Source organism: Salvia splendens, chromosome 8 (assembly GCF_004379255.2).
Source record: "Salvia splendens isolate huo1 chromosome 8, SspV2, whole genome shotgun sequence".
NCBI classification, from domain to species: Eukaryota; Viridiplantae; Streptophyta; class Magnoliopsida; order Lamiales; family Lamiaceae; genus Salvia; species Salvia splendens.
The window spans coordinates 10,049,571-10,066,076 of NC_056039.1; the positions used below are offsets into that span (position 1 = coordinate 10,049,571).

General features: G+C 38.1%; 2 protein-coding genes across 2 annotated transcripts; one reads left to right on the top strand and one right to left on the bottom strand.

Moving 5' to 3' along the window:
• The first annotated feature begins 3,287 nt into the window (after positions 1-3,287).
• LOC121743021 (pectin acetylesterase 12-like) lies at positions 3,288-6,930 on the top strand. Its single transcript, XM_042136196.1, has 12 exons — positions 3,288-3,909; positions 4,485-4,567; positions 4,766-4,895; positions 4,980-5,053; positions 5,132-5,218; positions 5,298-5,422; positions 5,533-5,593; positions 5,841-5,894; positions 6,006-6,083; positions 6,181-6,286; positions 6,384-6,529; positions 6,618-6,930. The coding sequence occupies exons 1-12, from the start codon at positions 3,672-3,674 to the stop codon at positions 6,723-6,725; spliced, it is 1,290 nt and encodes a 429-aa protein (XP_041992130.1). The 5' UTR covers positions 3,288-3,671; the 3' UTR covers positions 6,726-6,930.
• A 4,143-nt stretch (positions 6,931-11,073) lies between these two features.
• On the bottom strand, positions 11,074-12,414 carry LOC121745716. The gene has a single exon (XM_042139688.1). The coding sequence runs from the start codon at positions 12,412-12,414 to the stop codon at positions 11,074-11,076; it is 1,341 nt and encodes a 446-aa protein (XP_041995622.1).
• Positions 12,415-16,506: the final 4,092 nt, after the last annotated feature.

Sequence of the window (16,506 nt, forward strand, 5' to 3'; positions counted from 1 at the left end):
ATTTGTAGTTAACTTCATAATATATAATCATAAGCAATTATAACAATCGAACGAAAGCTAGGTAGAATAGCTCTTATGTTTCCAGCATGATTAATATTATTTTTCTGTACTTCATCGATTAAACTGAATATTATATTAAATAACAAAAAATAATTGTTTTAATCAATATTTATAGTGTCCATGAATTAATAATTTTAATTAATAAAAATTTATTGATATTTAAAAGTCTAAAATTTAAAATTTAATTTTATAAAATTAAATCTAATATTGAAATAAAAAAACAAAGTGAAGGATGACAAAAGGGAAGAAGCATGATAATTTTGAAATAATATCATATTTAATACATCACTGAAATAATATCAGATTTAAAATGTTAAAAGTGTAAAAAAAATAAATTGCCCAAACCCTCAAAAGTGTATTTTCGTATAAAAAATGGTAAAATGACCAATTTCGAGAGAAACCCTTAGTCCAGGGATGTCTGACGATATTTTTAAAGTATATGGATTATGGGCGAGATAAACTCATAATCTAGTGACTATTTTTATAGATCACTCTATATTATAATATATGAAAAGTGAGTATATGATTTCGATCTCACTGTCTAAACATCTATTAAAGGATTAGATTATAATATAGGTGCACTATGAAGTTATAGTAAATAAATTATAGAGTAGATTTGCATCTATTACAGGATTTCGATCTCACTGTCTAAATATATGTGAATTATAGTAGTACTATAGCATTTTGTTTTTTTCTTCGATGTGGCTGCTCCATTGGAATTTTCTGGACCATATTGACTAAAATCAATCATAAATATTTATATGATAATCATGCCTGTCATCTTTCTAATTGATTTGATCTCACGGTGCCTTCATATAATTTTCGTTTGAGAAATCGGCATAGCCTGTAATGCAAAAATTAAAAGAAAAGAAAATTGATTATCTCAATTTATAATTAACATCAAAATGATAAAATGAACATAAATTACTAGGTGACCAATGCAACTCTTCTTAATCAATTACACCAAAATATGAATGCTACTAATTAGATGAACAATAATAGAAGTGAGAGGCGTCGAAAAATTGAAGGGCAGAAAGAGTAGTTGGTTTGATGAAAATATGAGTTGTGGCTGAAATTAAATGGCGCCAATGTTAAGGTCGGTAGCGGCGTGCACGCAACCATCGAGGGCCCCGGGAAAGTCACGTGTCTCGGCGTGCTCAATGTCACGTGACACCCACTATTACCCACTCCACTCACGGCAACTCATCAATCCTCAATTCGCACTACTGTTTTGCAAATATGGAAAGCTAGTGTTAATTTTTTATTTTCTAATAAATTATTAAAATTTTGCCAAATTTTATAGGGTTCGTGATTTCAAATTTGACCAAATTCAGGAGGGTGCGTAATTTGATCCAATATTCAAATATATTAACAATTTTTTTGCTATCGGTTGTAAAACTTTACCCAAATTCTATTTTTTAGTTAATAACAATGTACTCTAGTTCTATTTTTTCAATATATTTTAATATACAATATTGTACAAACATAATTATTTCATAAACATTTAAATTTCAATTTCAATTAAATTAAAACTCAATTATTATAGTTGCTCGGATATATGTATATATAACTAAAAGGACTAAGAGCATCCGCAGCGGTGGCGAAAGACGCCACCGCCGTCCGCGCCGTTGGCAAGGCGCAGGACCGCCGCCGCTGCAGCCGCGCCGCTGGCACGGCGCTGCTCGATGTATCGAGCACGTCCGTGCCAGCGGACGCACACGTGGCGCACTCCCATTCGTCAACGGCATAGCCGTTGTGTTTAAACTTTTTTTTATTTTTTTTTAAAAATCGGTATTTAATTATAAATAATGCTAAAAAATAAAAAAAAAAATATTTTCCAAATCCCAAAAATATGGCCGTTTTTTTCCCGTTTTTTCTGATTTTTTTTGATTTTTTTTTTATTTTTTTTCCCCCAAAATCATCTATAAATACACACATTCATCATCCATTTATCACATCAAATCATCTCTCATTCATCTCTCATTCATAATTCTCATACAAACTATCAACACATTCATCACCCACTCAAAATCTCAAATGGATTTCACCCATATTATGGCGGAAGCGGAACGCGAAGAACAAGAATACTACGAACAACATCGTGCCGCTTACGAAGCATATGTCGCGGCGAATACCCCTGCTCCTCCTCCTCAACGAACCAGATCAAATCGACGGTACATCCATCGTGACCGGGAGGGAGCCCACGAAAGGCTCGTTGCCGACTACTTTGCCGACCAGCCGCGGTTTCCGGCAGATTACTTCAGGCGCCGTTTTCGCATGTCAAAGCGCTTGTTCATGCGAATTGTCAACACATTGTCCGCACGTGTTGAATACTTTCAAACAGGTGTAGATGCAGCCGGCCGGCAAAGTATCACGGCGTTGCAGAAGTGTACGTGTGCCATCCGACAACTCGCTACTGGGCAAACGGCCGACATGTTCGACGAGTATTTGCATATCGGTGAGTTTTTAATTATGTAATTTTTAATTTTTAGGATTTTAATTATGCAATGTTTAATTTTATTTGTCATTTGTAATATTTATTGTGGGTTTTAAATGAATTTTAATATTATGGAAATGTTTTTGTGTAATTGAATTTTATATTAATTGTGCTCGTCCTTGCGGAAGAGCACAGTTGTGGGTGTTGTGCTCTTGCCAGAGAGCAGGCATGAATAGTACCGCCCGGGCCCACAACCGTGCCGCTGGCAAGAGCACGGTTGTGGATGCTCTAATGGTTGCTAAATAAGTTGAAGTAAAGATCAAATCACATAAATTCTTAGCTTTTGTTTGTATTCTTGCGCTCAATTTACAACCTTGAAACACACATCATATGTGAAAACCTATAACAAACTATTCATTCAGATTGTTGGCGGAGTATCATTTGGATATCAACGCGTTTACTTCATTCTAGCGCCAATGTCCATGTTTCATCCATCTCCAATTAGCATAGTCATGCTTTAGAAGAAAAATCAAATTTAGTTTAAAATGGTTAAAAATATAAGAATAAAAACGATCACATGCACAAAAAAATACTCTAAATATTTATAAACAAATAAATGAATAAAACAAATGAAACATAAACTATAACAAAATATAAATGGCATCGTACAATCTTGTGCCCGGTTTAAACTTTCCTAGTAAAATTGCGTAGTCAATTGGTAGCGTTGTAGCTTTTTGACTCAATATTGAACATAGGTCTACGTACATATATTCGGACAAGAACATATATTATTATTTTGCTCGCAGCAAGATCCGGCAATAATATTATCACCGCTGTGCACTGTTCTATCTTACAAGCATTAATTTAATCACTGCTCTGCCGCTACTTGGATCTCCTCACTTTCTTCTCTCTTTAGAATCCACTTAAAAAGAGAGAACAAGAATCTGCCCCACCTCCATTCCTTCCTCTCTCCCCAAGAAATAAATCCACTTAGATTTGTTTCTTAGATTAGACACATTGCATTTGTACTCTTGAGTTGAACACATTTACATTTACCAATTTTTATCCAAATCAATGAGAACACATCTAGGAATCTAGGAATACTATAAAGTTCAGCCTTCTCTTATTATTCTTTTTGCATTTTTTGCTGAGATCTGGTGTAGGCTTGAAAGTGATGGGGAAGCTGGTGGAGATTGGAGTTGTGTTTTGTGTTTTGTTTGTTATGAGTAGATGGGTCGCTGAAAGTTCCGAACTTGATGCGTTTTTCAATAGGAACAGCAGCTCAGATGTGTCATTCTTGGAGTCCATGTCGCATTTGGAGTCTGTTTATGGAGTTGCTGCTGCTGCTGTTCCTCCTGATGCTCTCATGGTGGGTCTCACTCTTGTTCAGGGAGCTGCTGCCAAAGGGGCTGGTAATCCTCCCCTTCTCTCTTTAGATTCTTGTAGCTTTGGGATTTATTTTTCAGTTGCATGTTTCAGGATTTTGATTGCTTATGCTTTTTTTAATATGAAAAATCGATTATTTCAGTTTTAATTTGTTGATTTGTGTGATCTATGCTGAATCAATCCAAGATGGGCTATGTTTTTATCTCTTGCTTGTGTCGTAATCTTACTAATTATTAGTTGGTTAAAGTTGGTGTAAGGATTGGTTGTGTGTGAGAATAATGATTCAAGTTACTTTAAGCTGTCAATTTCGCCAGTTTTTAATGCACCACTTACATTCAATTGGGATGCTTTAGTTGCACGCCGTTGATGTTATTTCACTAATAAATTTGTGAAGCTTAAGTATTAAATTCCACCCCCAACTATCTTTGCCGTTGTATATTTTAAATGAGAACACCTATAATAAATGATTTGTGCCATTTCTTGTATAAGCAGTTTAGGTCTTGATTCTAGAAAATTACTGAAATGCTGGTTGATAAGTATACTGCTTTTGAAATTTAAACTATCTCTGTGGTCTTAGTCGGATGAATTTCTCTGTGTATAGTATGTTTGGACGGGACGCTACCGGGCTATCACTTGCATCGTGGGTTTGGGACTGGAGCAAATAGTTGGCTCATCCAGCTAGAGGTATGTGCACGTCTGTTTGATGGTGAACCATTGCTGATTAAAGTTGTACCAACTGTGGTAGTAGTCTTTTAAACCAAGAAGGAAGTTATACGAGCGGTTGAATTGAAGTTTTTTTTTCATAAAAGAAGTTACATATAAGGCAACAAATAGCCTTGTTGGTGTCTTGATTTTATAATGTCATCTAGTTACATGTGGCAGGGTGGAGGCTGGTGCAACAATTTAAGATCATGTATTTACCGTAAAAAGACACATCGTGGATCATCTACATTATTTGAGAAGCAAATTCCATTTACAGGGTTACTTAGCAACAAGGCTGAAGAAAATCCTGGTACTACATAAATAGAGTAGTCTTATCATATCAAAAATTACATTTGGTGTATCATAGCCATTATTTTACTTTTTCCATGTGCAGACTTTTTTAACTGGAATAGAGTAAAGGTTCGCTATTGTGACGGCGCTTCCTTTGCCGGGGACAGTGAAAATAAGGTTTGAATCATTCTCTATGCATGAGTTAAATTACTTTTTATGATAATGGTTGTTTAAAACTTAGAGCTTGCTGTATAGGCTGCAGGTTTGCAGTTTAGAGGGCAACGGATATGGAGGGCTGCAGTTGAAGACCTTATGTCAAAGGGCATGCACAATGCGAATCAAGTATTGTGTTACTTTATTTGTTTGTCTATATTTTTTCCGTCGTAATATTTACTTATTTATGAGTGACGTTTCACTCCAGGCTCTTCTCTCCGGTTGCTCTGCTGGTGGTTTGGCTTCTATACTGCATTGTGACGAATTTCAAGGTTTATTTCCTGGAAGTACCAAAGTGAAGTGCTTGAGTGATGCCGGATTATTCATGGACGTGTAATTTCCTTAAACCTCTTAGCCATCCCCTGCTGTCCTTATATACGTGTAATGCTCTACAAGCTGTCAGAATTCAAATTTTCGTGTCTTATTTAATTCATTTCGTGCAGTGCTGATGTATCGGGTGGACGGACACTGAGAAGTTTCTTTGCTGGCGTTGTTAGCTTGCAGGTACTATTCAAACAAATGATTGTTAGCATCAGGTTTCCACGTTTGTATCACATTCTTTCATCAATAAAATTGCGAAATGGACTGAATGTGATGAATTCTTGAGAACTTATGATGTCTTATTTTTTGTTTAACATAGCATTGCTTTAGCATTCCTACCTGCTTCTTTTTGTGATGACATAAATAGTAGAGACGTCATATAGTTGCATGCTACTTATATTTCTGAAAAGATTCTGATCTATTCTTACAGGGTGTTAAAGAAAACCTTCCAAGCACTTGCACTGACCACTTGGATCCAACTTCTGTTAGTCTTCTGCTCGATTTTTCTGGCTTGTGAGACTTACCATGGGCTACTTCTGCCCTTATTGTAATTTTCTTTTGCTTACCTTTTTTTGTGTTTTTGTCTTTATGGCAGTGTTTCTTCCCTCAGAATCTGATTTCCAGCATCAAAACCCCGTTGTTTATTCTCAATGCTGCCTACGATTCATGGCAGGTAAATGTGCAAACATACCTACATTTTGCTTCTGGTTACAATAAATCAGTTAGAGAAAGGGAGTAGCATATTCATTTCTGCTTTCCATCATATTCAGGTCCAAGAAAGCTTGGCTCCTGCAACTGCTGATCCTCAAGGCACCTGGCATGATTGCAAATTGAATAACGAACGATGCTCAGCATCACAGATCCAATTTCTACAGGGTAAAAACATGCTTCAGCTTAATGATGATGTACTAAGCTTGTTTCATGTCCTTTGAGGTTTCTCCTGTGCTCACCAATCAAATCGTATACGAAACAGATTTCAGGAATCATATGCTTAGTGCCGTTCGAGGCTTTTCAGGCTCGAAACAGAATGGATTATTTTTAAATTCTTGTTTTGCTCATTGCCAGTCGGAAAGGCAGGATACTTGGTTTGCCGATGATTCTCCCATAATTAACAACAAGGTAAGCCATTGATTCTCAATTTTTACTAGTCATGGATGCTGCATGCTAATAGTACTTTGACCACGAAATTTGGCTAAACATTATGCAGCCCGTTGCACTTGCTGTTGGAGATTGGTACTTCGATCGAGCTACTGTCAAGGCTGTCGACTGTGCATACCCATGCGATAGAACCTGTCACAATCTGGTATTCAAATAGACCAGGATAGTTATGCTGCATCTATTTTTAAAGCTAAAACTGAATCATTAGTTATACTCCATGTAAGAATGATTATTGTTTGAGCTCCCATTGATGCTGTTGTTACTGCAACTTCAAAGGCAATAATACCTCGATTGCCATCTATGATTATCATTGTATTATGAATACTTGTACCCTTGGATAAGAATGAAGAGCAATTTCATTATGCTTTCTGAGTATTCTTTCCATTGTATTTGTTTTTATTTACAGAATGTGAATAAGTTGACATCTTGTAAAGAGGCTGTGATTTTTATACTGACAGGATAATATCATGTGTCCTTTTGTGCTTGGAAAAGTATATTTCAGAATTGTGAACACTGTTCTTCACACTACACTGGAAAATAAGAAAGAAACAGATAAGCTTAGAGTATGTTCGTCTAGTGGTAGAGTGGGGTGTACCCAAAGATCTCGGGTTCGAATCCACTGTGATGCAACTTTTAAAATTTTCTATTCATTTGTTAATAAAAAAGAGAAAAAAAACAGACAATCAGATCAATTATTGCTATTGTTACTGCCCAAATTCAGGTTACAAAAGATTGGATAAATTTGTAATGTCAGTTAACCATAAAAAGTTTGAAAATGTTAAAAAACACTTTATATGTTTATATCAAAATCTAGAGATTTTCCATAATACTACTTCCGTCCATGCAAAATAATCTAATTTTACCATTTTAGATTGTTCACAAAAATTAGACCAATTCTAAATATAAAAAAATTTAAATAAGTATTAACCTTAGATATCATTCTAAATATGGATCTCATAATCAACTAACACTACTTCCAACACTTATTCCTTCTGTCTCTCTTACTTTACCAATTGCGCATTAAAATCTATGTCATTTACAATTTTACTTATTTTATATGGACGGAGGTAGTACTATATTTTATCAAGTCATTGCCAATGTGAAAGTAGAGATTTTTATGTAAACCTTTGTGTTATTTATACATGATTGATTTTTTTTCATAATTGAGGGTCATTAATAATTTATTATAGTACATTTTATTTTGAAATACTACTATCTTTTTTGCTTATCATTATAGTTATAAGTCATTTAAAAAATTAAATATATAGTGTTTTTACTATTTAAAAAAAGCAAAGATGTTCATTTTACTCTCATTAAAAAGAATGTAAATATTTAAATGCAATGTGCTGCGTTTTATGTACTGAAGGGTTTCTACTAATCGTGTCGCACAGTCACCTGCTTTTATCCTTTGCAGATCTCTCGGGTTTTTTCTATTTTTGTTCTAGAATAGAGTTATCATTCCTCGTTTGTACTGGACTTTTTTTTGTTCCGGATTTGGGAGAGACCCTCATGCGTCTCCTTTTAATGAGACGCATGACGATTATGCGTCTTTCATAAAGACGCATGAATGAGGGTCATGCGTCTCTCTTTTTTTTCATTTTTTTGAGCGACGCATGAGGGTCATGCGTCTTAGAAAGAGACGCATCTCCCTCATGCGTCTTTTATATTTTTTAAATTTCACGGACGACGCATGAGCGTCATGCGTCTTAGGAAGAGACGCATGAGCGTCATGCGTCTCTAACTTGCTTAAATCAGTGCCCCAGGAAGAATAGACAGAATCCGCGAGAGAAAGAGAGGAAGACAAAACTTGGCGATTTCTTGGCGATTTCGTGGCGATTCCCTTCATATTTCGGTAAGTTTCCTTCAATCTTTCAACATTGCTCCCTTATTTGTTGTTTATTTGCATATTATTAGGATTTTTGATAAATTTATTGTAAACTTACTAAATTAGGGTTTATTGAAAAAAATTGTCTTTAATTGTTGTTGGTTTGTATATATATTTTTGCAGAAATCATGCAAGTATTCGTGAGTTTATATTGGGGTGGTAAAATATATCAACTTCCTCAAGTGGGCATTTGTTATGATCCTCCTCGTGCGAGAGCTTCCATCGTATTGGATTCATGTGTTTCATTATCTGAATTAATTGCAATGATATGTGCTAAGATAAGAATAGATTCAAACCAACACTTCATCGAAATATCTTGGAGGCATTGTTTCTTGGGTACCGGTACGAGTTATGTATGTACTGGGGTTGACAGTGATGAAAGTGTGTTTTTTATGTTCAATGCGGCTCTAAATTCTACTCGGCATATGGAATTATTTGTTGAGTATTCGTCTGTTGGAAATACATTCATCACACCAATTGTTGATCATGGTGTTGGATCATCTACGAGGTTTGAACCTATGAGCATTGATTGCGGTATGAATGAGCAAACAGATGTTGCAGATGTTGCTGATATTGGATTGAATACTCAAGAGAATGTACAAGAGCATGCTGATGTTCATGTTGTACGAGGAGACCTTGATGATCCAGAATTGTCGTCATCATCGTCTGATGATATTTTAAGTGATGATCCAGAATTGTCGTCATCATCGTCTGATGCTAACAAGAAATGTCTGCCTATTGCATATGCTGTTGTTGATGAAGAAACTGGCGACAGCTGGGAGTGGTTTTTGGATCATGTCAGAATTCATGTGGTGAGGTACGAAAGGGAGGTGTGCATCATTTCGGATAGACATAAATGAATCCTTAAGGCTATGCGTTCTGATGAATGGAAAAAGCCGCCGATATGTCACCACAAATTTTTTTTGATCCATGTGAGGAATGAAGAAAAAGAACTAAAAGAAGAAAAAAAACTCGAGCAATGAAGAAAAAGAACTAAAAGAAGACTTGGATTTAAAGGGGTTTTAGACATCATCATCGTCTCAAAGAATATGGAATAAAGGAGCATATCACAATACAAATTCTATTAAGTTAAGCTGTCGAATGCACTTTTACTACTAACTCGTATATCACCTTGGTTTCATGCTTCACTCGGGATGTATATGTGTGTGTATATTCACCTCACTAAAAAGTGTATAAGATATCAAGTAGTCACTCAAATCAAGCAAAAATGCATGGTTTACCATAAGCTTGCTCAATGTCTAACCTTTCCTCTACCTCGTGTGACAATAAATCAAGAGTCCGAAAGGTCTTTTATTTAGGTTATAATGTAGGCTCTTTTGTAAGGTGAGGAAATATTTGGCTAAAGTGACTGAAATTCCCAAAACGTAAAATCCCAAGAAATCACAACAATCAACTTTTAACTTCAACCATTCTCAAAACACTTCTCGGTAATAACTAGACTTTGTCTAATTTCTTCCCAACTTCCAAAGACCTCAAATTATTCTCTATATACAATTTTTTTTTCTTTCTTCTTTTTCCTTTTTTTTCTCTTTTTTTTTTCTTTTTCGTTCACGTTTTTTTAAAGAACAAACTCAACCAACCTTTTTCAATTATACTTTCCCAACTCTTCTTTTCAAATCTCAACAAATTTAGAGTCTAGGATTCTCAATCCACTTGATTAGCTTGACAAAAGAAAAGGCTTAAGGCTCAAACTTGGCTAACAAGGGTGTTATATACTAAGGTTAGTGTTTAGGTAAAAATGAGGCTAACAACGATGGCCTAACATCTTCCCCTATATTTAAGGTCACTATGTAGACTCAAGAACACCATGAGCAAGTTCTAGAAACACATGCACAATTGATGATAAAACACACATGAAAGAATTGAAGGCTCAAAAATCTCACTTGGGTAAATAGCATGAAGCAAGGCAAACAAGCAATTCGTTACTTATGCACCATATTACTCAAACTCTCAAGTCAATGGTCAAGTGATAGCTCAAAATGGATGGTTCTTTTGTCATAGACGACTAGTCTTCACCCCAATTACTACCAAATTTTTTTTCAATTCAAGCCCAAAATTTTCAATCAATCACAACTAATCAATCTAAAGCAAAAATAAAGCAATAAAATAAGTACCTCATTAGTGTCCCTATCCACCATATCATCCCCCAAACTTATTCAAAGCTATGCAAAGAATAAGTTTGAAAAGTTGGTGGAGAAGGGAGACTTACATGGTATGCACTAATGCAAGCAACACAAAACACACCAAAAACAAACTGAAACGGTAAAATTAAAAGTTACCTACTAGGGGTTACCTCCCCTATAGTGCCTTTGGTTATCGTCGTTGGCTCGACGTCCTCCATGAGCTGCATCATGTCACGCCATAACTGGTGGTGTTAGACTTTCTGTCAATATTGGAAGCATATGATCTAGCCAATCTCTTCTTCCACCAAGTATTTTTCAGAGCTCCATCAGTAATTTTGGTTTCCACTTTGGGTGAATTTTCAGCTTTTGTTTTCTTCACCTTCACTTTAGGATTTGATGTAGTCTCTTCTTTAGAAATTGATCCACCACATGAAGCAAACATCCATTGCGGTAAAGAAAAATCCCCAAATGTGGACTCAATTTCTTGTGCCTTTTGGACCTCTACAACGTGCACAACTTTGCACTCCTTCTTCATAACAAGTTTTTTCTTCCTCACGACTCTTCATAGCATTGTAGATAGATAGGATGTGACGTTTGTTGCCCATATGAAGAGTGAGTTCTCCCTTTGCTACATCTATCAATGCTTTTCCCGTTGCAAGGAATGGGCGCCCCAGGATAAGCGGTACATTCACGTCTTCTTCCATATCCAACACTACAAAATCAACGGGGAATATGAAGTCATGTACCATCACAAGAACGTCCTCAACAATTCCTTTGGGATAGGTGACGGTTCTATCTGCCATCTGTAGCGTGATTGTTGTCGGCTTGAGAGTGCCGATCTTCATCTTTCTGAAAAACGATAATCGCATCAAATTTATACTCGCCCCCAGATCACAAAGTGCCTTTGTCTGTCTGTCATTTCCAATGACGCATGAGATGTTGAAACTCCCAGGATCTTTAAGCTTGGCCGGTAGCTTTTTCTGAATTATGGCACTACAGTTTTCAGATATGTTCACCGTCTCATAGTTAGTCCACTTCTTCTTCTTGGAGAGCGCATCTTTTAGAAACTTTGCATATGTAGGCATTTGCTGTAACGCCTCTACCAACGGGATGTTGATGTTCACTTTTCTAAATATGTCAAGAAACCTAGAGAAGTGATCATCTAGTTTCTTCTTCTGCACGCACTGTGGAAATGGGATCTTAACCTCAGCAGGGGGTGCAGGTATCACGGTACTTGCCTTGGGAGGCGGCACCTCTTCCACTGGTTCTTCTTCTTCCACCACCTCTTCTACCACTATCTCCTCTTGAGAGATTTTCTCCTTCTCTGCAGGCATGGTTGGGCCTTCATAGCTCTTTCCACTTCTCAGATTAATGGCTTTGCAATCCTTACAGTCTTTAGGATTTACAACCGTTTGTGAAGGAAATTGGCCTGGTTGATGCTGAATACCCACAGCCTGTGAAACCTGGCTCATCTGGTTATCGATGCTCTTCATGTGAATATTCAAGGCATTCACATTAGCTTCAACCTGCACTAGCCTTTTGTTGGAGTCTTTCATGCACTCTCCCGTTTGTTTCATAAAAGCCATCAACACATCTTTCAGCTCATCCTTCTTCGGTTCTATGATTTGGCCATCTGATACCTGGAATCTGGGTGGTGGTTGCAAGGCATTATTTGGGTTCCCGTAGGACAAGTTGGGATGCACCTTGTTCCCATAGTGGTTGTAATTGCCTCCTCCTAGGTTGGGGCGGTAATTGTTGAACTTTCTGCTATTGCCACCTTGGTAAACGTAGTTTACATCTTCGACTCCTTGTTGCATCTCAGTCCCAACCTACCTTGTTCCCATATACCCAAGCTTGTCAGTTAGGAATTCCAGCTGCTTGGATATTGTATCCATCCTATCAAAATCGGAGGTGGATGCCACTCTATAGGATTTGCTTCTATCGTTTCTCCATCCATCATCATTTGAAGCCACTCTCTCAATCACCTCAAGTGCTTCAGCTTCTCCCAACTTCAAGAGAGATCCTCCGACCCTCATGTTCAATTCGCGCATTGCCTCCAGCGTGCCTCCCCTGTAGAAGGTTAAGATTTGTTGCCCCGGGCTTAACCCGTGGTTGGGGCATCTTCTCATCAACTGCTTGAATCTTTTCCAGGCCTCCATAATGTTCTCCTGAGGTTGCATCTTATATTGAATGACCTCTGCTTGGCGTTTGAGTGCCTCGCTAGGTGGATAGTATTTCTCCAAGAACAGCTCCACCATTGCATCCCATGTGGGCACAGAGTTAGGACCCATGCTGTCATACCAGTCCCTTGCATCGTCTTTCAAAGAGAATGGGAATAATCTGAGGCGGACTTGCTCATCTGTGACTCCGTTCGCCTTCACTGTGTTGCTGATTTGTATGAACTTGGTGAGGTGCTTGTTGGCATCTTCTGAGCCTGTTCCACCAAATGCGTTTGCTTCTGCTCTGTCTATCAACCCCGGTCTCAATTCAAAGCTATTGGCCGCTATCCCCGCATTGTTGACTGGTGGATTAGTAACCTGTCTGTAGGCAAACTGATTTTGTACGGGCACTGGCCTCACGTTCTGCTCATCCAATTGCCTCTGCATGTTAGCCAGCTGCAGACGGAGTTCACGAATGACAGGATCCTCATTGTTGTTCCCCCCGCCGTTCTCCATTAGAATTGGGGAATGAGGCTCGCACTGTATAGGTGACGGAAGTGGAGATGGACTTGGTGATGGAGTTCTCTGGATAGGAGAAGGTAGACGCCTGTGAGCGGGTGAAGAAACCCGAATCCTTTGGTTTAACCTTCTCTGCGCGTTCCTCCTTCTGTTGGATGCTTCGATCTCGGGATCGATAAGCTCTAGAGGTGGACCTTTAGAACGTGTGTGCATACAACCTGAACAAGGAAACACATCTATTAGAGAACTCAAAACAAAAAGTAAAAATAAAGCAAGTAAAATCTAGATTAGTAATCTCAATTATTATCACGATATTAAGCTATAATGACACACAATTGTCCCCGGCAACGGCGCCAAAAACTTGACTCAACTTATTTTAACACAAGTGATACCCGCAAGTGTACGGGGCTAGTGTAGCAATTAGTAAGCAAGAGTATCGTATCCCACAGAGACAATTTTGTATCACTTAACTACCACGAACAAAAATCAACTACTATCTCGACAATCAAGAAAAGATTGGCTTGTTCTAACAACTAATAAAAGCATATAGTAAGCAAGTAATAATTAAGAACAAGGAAACACGGTGTAAAAAGGATATGAAAAGATAATATGGAGAAAATTGCAGAACTCAAGGATCCGATGCACAATTCCAAGCTCTTATCCAGTCAATTCGCTTTACCTTTTGGTGTCTCTAGAGTTACTAAGCCGACCACAATTATAGATTAAACCCCCTCCCGAGGTGAGAAACCTGTAGATTAGGTGCTAGGATCGAAGTCCCCTTCTAATCCTAAACTCCTAACTCCCAAAAGCTCGATTAGGTCAATGACCTCACTCAAAACCTCAACTCTCCCGAGTTCTATTGTATTAAGGTGTGAATTATTCTTCTTTCCGGATTATTTATTTCATCTCCCGATTAATCTAATTAATCCTACACAATCAAGTGGTGATCAAGCAATTGAAAGGAATAAACCCAAGAATAATCAAATAACTACAAGAGCAAGGCAAGAACAAAATCAATCGGATAAAAACTATGAAATCAGTGCATCATCACCAAGAATTCTACAAGAGATGTTTAGCTACTCATGTTTATAGAGAAAACCATGTTCAAAACAAATGAATTCAACAAATACATGAAGTAAAGATAGTAAGACTCCTATGAGATCAATCGAAGGATAGGTGACTTCAATCTCCCGATTGAAAGTCTTCAATCTTCAATTCTCTCTCTCAAAGGTGTGCTTGGGGTGGTGTGTGAGCGTAGGAGGCGTTAGGTGTGGTGTGGAATGAACCCTAGGCTTCTTCTCCTCTTAATCCCCTTCAAAAATCGCGTTTTTGGCATAAAAATACGTCAAAACAACGTACCCGGCCGGGTGGAATTATAAAGGGTAAAATTCACCCGGCCGGGTGATGATTTTCGACCAGATTCTGCTCCATTTGAGACACCCGGCCGGGTGGATTTACAGGGTAATAATTCACCCGGCCGCGTGAGATTTTCTGGACAGCGCAGTGTTCGTAAAACGGCCATATCTCTCTCATCCGAACTTCGATTGGGGCGTGTAAGGTACCTACGCGAAGCTCTTTCGAAGACGAAGAGAATGATGTGCATTGGGGGTTGATTGGACTTCAAAATCTCTAGTAAAATTGTCTCATGCCAAGACTGCTGCACGTCCACCTATTTTGCACATTTTTCTACACGTTCTTAACAAAATGGTCAATATACCAACATAATACAGAAGTAGATGTAAACACGCCTAATAATAGATGAAATATGATCAAATTCATACAAAACCACTCTCTAAAACCATGTAAAATCCAAGTGTGTCACAGTGATGAAAATGTGTTTTTTATGTTCAACGAGGCTCTAAATTCTACTCGGCATATTGAATTATTTGTTGAGTATTCGTCTGTTGGAAATACCTTCATCACACCAATTGTTGATCATGGTGTTGGATCATCTACGAGGTTTGAACCTATGAGCATTGATTGCGGTAGAATGAGCAAACAGATGTTGCAGATGTTGCTGATGTTGGATTGAATACTCAAGAGAATGTACAAGAGCATGCTGATGTTCATGTTGTACGAGGAGACCTTGATGATCCAGAATTGTCGTCATCATCGTCTGACGATATTTTAAGTGATGATCCAGAATTGTCGTCATCATCGTCTGATGCTAACAAGAAATGTCTGCCTATTGCATATGCTGTTGTTGATGAAGAAACTGGCGACAGCTGGGAGTGGTTTTTGGATCATGTCAGAATTCATGTGGTGAGGTACGAAAGGGAGGTGTGCATCATTTCGGATAGGCATAAAGGAATCCTTAAGGCTATGCGTTCTGATGAATGGAAAAAGCCGCCGATATGTCACCACAAATTTTGTTTGATCCATGTGAGGAAAAATATATTGACAAAACTTAAAGGTAAGGGCGCTAAAGCGAAAGGCATGATATGAGCATTGGGTGTCACAACTCAAGTACGCAAGTACATGCGGAGGCGACGTGCACTACGGGAGGAAAGTCTTGTTGCGATACACGAGCTCAACAAAGCCAAAAAAGAGAAATGGTCTCTTTGTTACGATGATGAACTGAGATGGGAGTGCCCTCAACAAACATGTCAGAGAGCTACAACAACGTGTTGAGAGGTATAAGAGAGCTGCCAATTAGAGCTTTGGTTGATCTGACATTTTGGAGAACAGTGGAATGGTGGGCAGATAGAAAGACAGAAATACAACATACCGAAGGTCGGTTGACCCCGTGGGTGAGGAACAAACTTGCTGCGAATGATGCGAAGGGGCAAATGCATTACTGTTCAGTACTGGACCGAGAAATAGGTCATTACCAAATTCGAAGTCGTCCACGTGTTGAAAAGGGACAGGCAAAGGGCAATAATAGACAAGACGTCGAGTTCATGGATTCAAAGTGCAGCTGTGGGAAGTGGCAGATGTGGAGAGTTCCTTGTTCCCATGCGTGCACCGTTGCCAGAGATCGAGGTAACTCCATGTTTGAACTCATTGATAAACACAACCACAAAGCTACATGGGAAGCACAGTACTATGGTGTCTCATTTCAAGCACCAAGACACGAAGACTATTGTGCAAATCCTGGATGGAAATTGCGTATCACCCCTGAGCAGTTGCTTCCTTGAAAGCGCGGACGAGGCAGGATAAGGAAGATTCATAATCAAATGGATGTCTGCGAGGAAGATGAACCGAGAGCTCCCCGCAAGTGCAGGAATTGCG

Excerpts from the sequence above, each read along its gene's own strand:
- LOC121743021 (XM_042136196.1), top strand. The coding sequence starts at position 3,672 with ATGGGGAAGCTGGTGGAGATTGGAGTTGTGTTTTGTGTTTTGTTTGTT. Across the intron at positions 3,910-4,484 it reads AGCTGCTGCCAAAGGGGCTG|TATGTTTGGACGGGACGCTA; the intron begins GTAATCCTCCCC and ends CTCTGTGTATAG. Across the intron at positions 4,568-4,765 it reads GTTGGCTCATCCAGCTAGAG|GGTGGAGGCTGGTGCAACAA; the intron begins GTATGTGCACGT and ends TACATGTGGCAG.
- LOC121745716 (XM_042139688.1), bottom strand. The coding sequence starts at position 12,414 with ATGCAACAAGGAGTCGAAGATGTAAACTACGTTTACCAAGGTGGCAAT.